This window comes from Sinocyclocheilus rhinocerous, unplaced genomic scaffold, assembly GCF_001515625.1.
Source record: "Sinocyclocheilus rhinocerous isolate Xijiao unplaced genomic scaffold, SAMN03320098_v1.1 scaffold892, whole genome shotgun sequence".
In the NCBI taxonomy this organism is placed as follows: domain Eukaryota; kingdom Metazoa; phylum Chordata; class Actinopteri; order Cypriniformes; family Cyprinidae; genus Sinocyclocheilus; species Sinocyclocheilus rhinocerous.
Genome location: NW_015642825.1, coordinates 1,191,457 through 1,199,044, shown reverse-complemented (window position 1 = coordinate 1,199,044; position 7,588 = coordinate 1,191,457). Strand labels below are relative to the sequence as shown.

General features: G+C 39.3%; 1 protein-coding gene across 1 annotated transcript in view; it reads right to left on the bottom strand.

The window, feature by feature from the left end:
* Window positions 1-7,293, bottom strand: part of ppargc1b (peroxisome proliferator-activated receptor gamma, coactivator 1 beta) — a 49,403-nt gene extending 42,110 nt beyond the window's left edge. The window contains exon 1 of the mRNA XM_016573882.1: window positions 7,150-7,293. Within this exon, the coding sequence (XP_016429368.1) occupies window positions 7,150-7,230 (81 nt within the window). The 5' untranslated portion in view covers window positions 7,231-7,293. The remainder of the gene's footprint in view (window positions 1-7,149) is intronic.
* Window positions 7,294-7,588: the final 295 nt, after the last annotated feature.

The window sequence follows — 7,588 nt, the reverse complement described above, 5'->3', positions numbered from 1 at the left end:
CAATTAATGGACGGAATATTGAAGCACACCTCCCGTCCAATATATCGCAATAAGCATTGTGCGTTGGTACTTTTAATATGAAACAAAGTCTCAGATTTCAAATTCTGTCCATTGTATTGCAGTATTCAAACAGTAAATGCCATTTTGGCGCTGTTTAATCTGTGACAGATCACTGAAGCACATAGCGCACGTGAACTGATCAGATCTCCTCCACATTAATACCAGTTTCAGCACAAAATAAACATGACTAAACATCTGAATGCAAGTTAAAAGAAAGGGTACAACTTTACAATCCGTATCCTGTCTCATGTAATCGCTCAATCAGTGTTTCAGCCGCGCAAAGACGTCAATATAAAGTCTTGTAAACAATGTCACGTAACGTCACATTTACCTCAGAAACAAACATATTCGGTGACCATAAACTCATTAGTCAGCCAGAAAAATAAAGTGTAGAGAGGGGCATTTTGCTAAATATATGCACAATATAGCATATTCATTATCAAAAAATAAACACCGGTATTCGGTATGAACCGGTATACCGCCCAGCACAAATTTTTACTGTTCTTATGTTTATGTTTGAATAAATCAAATTTTTTATGACAGCTGACAATCGAATCGAATCGTGAAATTTGTGTCAAAACCCAGCCCTATTTGGGAGTGTCTACAATCCAAGCATTTGCAAGTCCTCACTAGTGAAAGGAATGCTAGCGTTTCAAAACAGTCTTTGTACCCACGTTTGACACGTACAAAACAAACCGGAATGTGGCGGAGGGTGGGTTCAGGTTCTTTTACTACAGTGAAACAGCAGGGAGGAGTGCTAATAATTAATGCGGCATCAGAACAAGATTTAGAACCAGTTCAAGTTCGGTTCTCAGAGCATTAATGGAAAGGTGAATAAACTGGACAGTGTACTGTATAAAGGTCATGCACACCAAAAGCAAACTACTAACACAGACAGCTGAAATTGCCCAAGACTGACAATCTCCAGAATAGCAGTCAAAAGTTGGCAAAGCTTTCCAAAGCAAAGGTTCATTGTTGAATTAGGTCACAGTCACAGAGATTTGGAGAAGCTGGTGAAACTCAAGTTTTCTCATGGGGTGAGAGAGTCAGGTGCTCGCTGAATTACAAAAGGGAGCAGAAGTCGATGAACAGACTCTTTTGGATTGGCTACTGTCTCAAGCCAGAACATTCTGAGAAGGAACACTGTGTATTGTCGTCGCTGTCATTGGAGCCAACGGTCTCCTCTGACTTTGGTTAGCTCTCCCATTTCTTACAGCTGAATGAAAGATTTGACGATGAAAGTAACAAACGTTTTTTTTTTAATTGCTGGGAGTTTGTCTTACAGTCCTGCTGCACACTGTACTTTTAAGGTGTTTTTGAAACCCTTCATAAGTCCACAATACAAGCATCTACATCAGAATACAAACCAAATTTAATTAAGGCTTATTTATGGGCTGGAAATAGCCTAATATGGGTGGAGAGCTGATCTAAAGATAGAGTACTAGTTTTCTCCTGGGTTCATATAATCCTGCTGATTCTTTTGTGTACCCGTGTGTCATTAGGTGCTGCTTGGTAACAGCTCTTAATTATTATCATATTATAATCCACAAGACCACCAATTAGTATCCACCAGATTAGTCATACTAACAAGTCAAAAAATGACTAAATTAACAATGAATATGAAGAATACTTGCCATATTTTAAATGTAGGACACACCTATACAGCAGGTCTATGTTTCAGTTACCTGCTGTTACGCCAAAGACTTGCGTTTTATGATGCCTACAAGTTCCCATTTGCCCACTGTGAGTCCCTGCCAGTCTGAGCTTGCCCTCCCCTGATGTCACGTCGCTATGGTAAGATTAGTACACTCCCTTCCTATTCAAAACATGCGGAAATTTCCTTACCCTCACCTGCTTTCTCTGCTCTGTCTGATATAAGACAAAGGACTTAACACTCAGAAAAACAACGAGCCTGAATATAGGACACGAATCTCAGTTCTTGCATAATCTAAAAAGTTCAGAAATGTAATCACTGATTGCTGGTGATATAAAACTGAGCAAAATTGTTAATATGATTGTAATGAGATTTTTATTTGGCCACTAAGTTTCCTGAAAATATCATGTCAGTTGGAAGATTCGATTCATTTATGTGAATCAGTTTAGTGGATCAAACTATGAACTGATTCAAACTCTGATTCATTTGAAACCCTCTGAAGCCATTTCAGAACAAATAAAACTAAGCTATCAAATATCATTGAAAGGCTGAAAAGATATCATTTTTAGCCAAATCACTCTGTATCACTTATATGTGTGTGTGTGTGTGTGTGTGTGTCATCTACAAGATCTAAAGACAGGGACCAGATAATAAAGAACATCCAGAGTTTTATAATCAGGTACATTTGATCTAAAGTACACTGTGTGCGCTATATAATCCTCAAATGCACTCGCCAGAGGAGAGGCTGAATCTGACACAAAAAGCTTTCTGTGCTTTTATTTTCACACAGTGTACAGGTGGGGGTTGATCTGATATTAGAATAACACACCTGCAACTTTGTTTAGCTTGCAAATATACAGGCCAACCTGCATCCATGCAAATGGTTCCTGCAGTTGCCCTACTAAACTCATGCATACTACATTGATTTATACCACTTCGAAAACACATATCAGTCTAATCTGAGCCATGTGAGTGCTTCAGAGATTAAGATATAACCGTATGTCCCAGAATACAAAGGTTGCTTGCAACTTCTTTTTCAGCCGAGGTCAGATTAGGACACCTGAGCTTTTATAAGTCTGTGCAACTGCTGAGACATAAAACAACGGCAACATGATAATGCCAGCATGAAGCATTTCTCCAGGATACTGCATAAAAATGCAGTGGAAGCTTTAATCGGTCTCTAATAAATGAGAGCTATTAGCCAAGACATATCCAAGGTGAGAAACTATAGCATAAAACTAAATGGCTGCTTCCATAACAAAAATGAAAAATCTGATCAATTATTCACACTAAGTTGTTCTTGAACTTATACATTTCTCTATTCCAGGAAAGACGAGGAGAAATCCATAAAGGTGACATTTTTAAGAATATCCTGGCTATTCTTTTCAACATATCATATATGCCTGTTCACACCAAGGACAATAACGATAAGAATAAAGTTTTAAGCGCTCTAATTGTATGAGAACAGTGAAGTACACACCACAACTAAAACGATAACAACACAATGTAACATTAAACAATTAAACATAACTTTACTGTCATTTGGTGTGGATGCTAAAATAGTTATCATATATTTATCTTTATAATTATTGTTCATGGTGTGAACGGACCTTTACTCTCTTATGACTCAAGGAAAGATTTTTTGTAGCCGTTTTTGAATTGCTGTGAGACAAATTCTTAGTAATGCAACACTGCAATTCACGATGAGCTTGTCTTTCAGTCCTGTTGCACAGCATTCTGTTCTAGAACGATTTTAACGTTCCACAAAACATGTAACTTCATTATGACACAACAAAAACATCTCAACTCTGACATTTACTCAATCATCACACTTAAAAGACCAGGAACTGGGTCAATGATGTGCAACAAAATCTCCAGGTAATTGCATGGAAATGAATGACCAGCACATTCTTCGAAATGTCTCCTTTTGTGTTCTACAGAAGAAGCACGCAGGTTTGGAACGCCATGAGCGATTTTTTCTTATTTTTTGGGAGAACTACACTTTAAACAATCGTTACTGCCGAACGATGTGCATAAATGTTAATGTAATAATGAACATGGGCATCAATTACAGACCACTGAAGTGAATGTACTTCTATAGATCGTCATCCAGATCATCTAGAGGATATGTTACAGCAGACTGAGGACTATAGTTAGAGAAAATATCCTACCCTTGGTCCCATTATGAGACAACTCAATGAAAGGGTTTTTTAACCTTTGATGCCAGTTGTGCTCTTAGCTGATGATGGATTACTATGGGTACATTACTGATATCAAGGCCCTGTCTTTCCACAGTCTATCCCTTTCTGTCCGAAATTGACATTGATCTGTTACAGAGCATTCCCAGGCTTCCTCACGTCCCCAAAGAGAGATGGAGGAGCCAGATGATGGACCTCTGGGGCTTCAGGAGAGGAAACAGCCCTTCTAATAAATACAAGTGCGCCCTGAGCAAGGCATGAGACAGCGCTGTTAAGTAATTGGAGTGAAAAGAGCTAAACATAAACTGACGATCCAGAGGCTGCAGCCAATTTATTGAGCCACATTCGGAGGTAAAGCCTTTCTGTGAAAACCGAATCAAATTATGTCCCTGTGTTGTTTTATGGTATCTCATTTTACTCTCGCTCTCAGTGGACTTCAAATGAATAGACTAAAAATGTGCAATTTCTTCAAATCTGATGTCAAGTGAATTCCAACCAGCAAACTCCAAGCAGAACATCTAAAAGCATCATCATTTCATTGCCGCTGATTTGATTTTATGGTTCAACTTCACAGCGATATGGCAAATGATAGAGAAAATGCTTCAGTAAACAAGCAGACACAGAGTCAATTGTCTGAACTCTCTGTAAAGGCCATGTCAACCCTGCATATTTATTATAAAACATAAAATTAATAAAATTATGAGTGGAAATGAGGGGGAGGCACAGCTGACTGACAGGAGCTGGGGGAGGAGGGACTCATTTCATGGTGTAAATACATTTGCCTGGCTCTGTCAAGTTAGGTGACTCAGCCCATATCACGAAAGCTGAACACATAGTACTGCAGTGCCGCACATCACGACAACTGCGAGCTCGCCTGAGAACTGGTGCAGTGGAATGGATTTCAAAACCTTAAAATGTTCAGATTTTATGCAGTAAATGTATAAATGTCAACAGCAGAATAGAAGTATGCACTGAGGGGGGAACTGAAACTGGAATGCATGAAGGTCTTTTTTCCCACAGCACTAGTGACAGACCGACATATCAGCCAGGCTGATATTTGGCTATTCTGAGACTATCATTATTCTTGGACACTTTTTTTTTTTTTTTTAAATATTTGAGTGGAAAACAAGTATTTAGCCTACTATTTACAATTAGCTTTACTGCACAGCTCTTGATTCTGATTGGTCAATCATCATTCAAAAGCCAAATATTTTAATCACGTGATAAATCATTTCAAATCAATATTTTAAGCATCCCTTTCATACGTGTGACAACAATACGATCGCTAATCATTATTTATCTCTCGATTCTGATACATCTCATGCAATAATTTAAACTCAAATCAATATTCCTCGTCAATAAAATCAATATTATACTTAATTATCTGGTAACAACAGAAATGCAACAAGTGGGCGATGGTCTTTAAATGTCTCCGCGTAATACAAAACATGGAATACGCTGTACTGGATAGGGAATTTAGGAGATTAAATAGGCTATACAGTCTAAATCCAATTGTTTATTCCTCGAATAAGCACCGGCACGAATGGCATTTTTGCATGAATGTAAATACTGTTTATAAATCAAAAAGGTGCGAAGCTAACGCTCTTCAGTGGATAGAGTGGATGGTGAATTATTAGTCGTGATCTGAACGGCTCTTGCGCAGCGGCACTCAGTCAGTCAGTCACATGCGCGCGCCGAGGAGGGAGTGTGTGCGTCAGTGGCCCCGCCCCCAGCTCGTTCTACTACGTCTGTCTGTCTGCGAGCAGCACATGACTGCAGTAACAGTGTTCTATACCTCCAGTCACGAGGATGGAGTACTATTACACTGACCAGATAGCACGCTCAACCCAATAACCCGAAACGAGCACCTTTACAGCGCTTACGATATTATTTATATTAGGCTATATATTATATACAAGGACAGAGGACAACAACACCACCGAGCGTTTCCTCAAAGCGTTCAAATGTTTTAAGGAGTCCGAAAACGAGTCGTCACCTTTCAGTGACACCTGACACATAGTAACGTTACACGGAGCGCGCGATTTGTAAACATGCACGAATTGAATTGATGATACGAAAATTATAGTTTTACCGGCACGTACCAGACTTTGAATTTAAAATAATAAATTAATGCACCGTATTCTTAACCTCATCCTTGTCCTAAAATCTCTATAAGTGTATTATTCCAGAGAAAGTATATGATTCAAAGCAGGCTTTTGAAGCGTTATATTGTAATTCCCTATTCTACGTGTAATGTAGGCTATCTATGAAGAAACACTTTGCGCTTGCCTGCTTGACATGACAAGTGCGAAATGCACAGCGTTTATTTATTAATATCAACAGCACACACTGGCACATGATGCACAGATCGTTTGACTACTTCTAATTAGCATCAAGCTCGTTTTGTAACAGTTACGCAAACGCTTACGAAAACAATGCATTTCGTCAATTGCGCAAAGATTTCCGATCTCTACACTATTATACAGATATGCACCTATATATATATAACACCCATATGTATACATTTTGTAAAGACCTACAGTGCTGCGTAGCCTATCAGTTTCTCAACTTTATAAGTGACAGTGCATTCGGTTTACAGTTTTTTTTATAGTTTAGCTCAAAAAAGCAGGCCAGGTATGAATATGAATTAAACAAACACTGATCGCCTTTAAGAACTGCATTATTAGTTGTAATATGCACCGATTAATAACTACGCGATGCAAAAAAATAAAAATAAAACTGAGAAAATAGTCAAATAAAATCTAACCCCCCCCCCCACAGTTTTCCAGATCTATATTAATTTTCATCTACCTCACAATGAATCAGAGCGCTTCTATATTATCAAGCAACTTAAAGTCAAGTTCACCACAACACCCACGTGTCACAAACTCTCACACTCAGACCGGGAAATTGGTGATTTTTGGCAAACTGATGAACACATCTGAACTTATTCTATTCCGCTTGTGAAGTTATCAACCTTTGTCTAATCGCTAGCCCTCGAACGCAGACTTCGAAAGAACGATTATTTGTCTAGAAGTCACTTTTCGCGTAAATGCATTGTTTCCTGTGAACTCCACGTGAAGCGCAGACGCCAGGGACTCCAGACGCCGGCTGACACGCTCTGACAGCATCGCTGAAATGATGCAAGAATATCGCGCCACAGACAGTAACGTGCAAAAATACACCCGGGGAGAAATAGCCATGCTTCTGCTTCATCAGAAATGGTGCATGGCTTACCTGGCTGCCGGAGTTTTCAGTCAAGTAATTGAAGACAAATGAAGAGAGCTCCTCGTCTAACAGTGAAGCGCAGTCCGCCATCTTCTAGAGAATGAGATGAGAGGAGCCAGAGAGCGCTGCTATACTCCTCTCCCCGCGTGCAGTGAGGATCTCCAACCGACCGAGGGCAGTGTGCTGAGGTGACTCAGTGCTTCCCAATCATTGCTGGATTAAATAAAACAGCATAAAAGTGAATTCTTTTAAGGTGCAGGTGGGTTAAACACAAGTTGGTGGCTGAAGAAGGATGTGTGGGGACTATGCTGCAGGATGCATGTTGCTAACTGTAACTGAACCTGCTTGTGTTGTCTAGATTACAGTGTCTATGACTCATTTATGATGCTACTTCACCATGCCTAAAGTCCATGCTTTGTGCAGGTAATATATACTGACCATAGTGTAT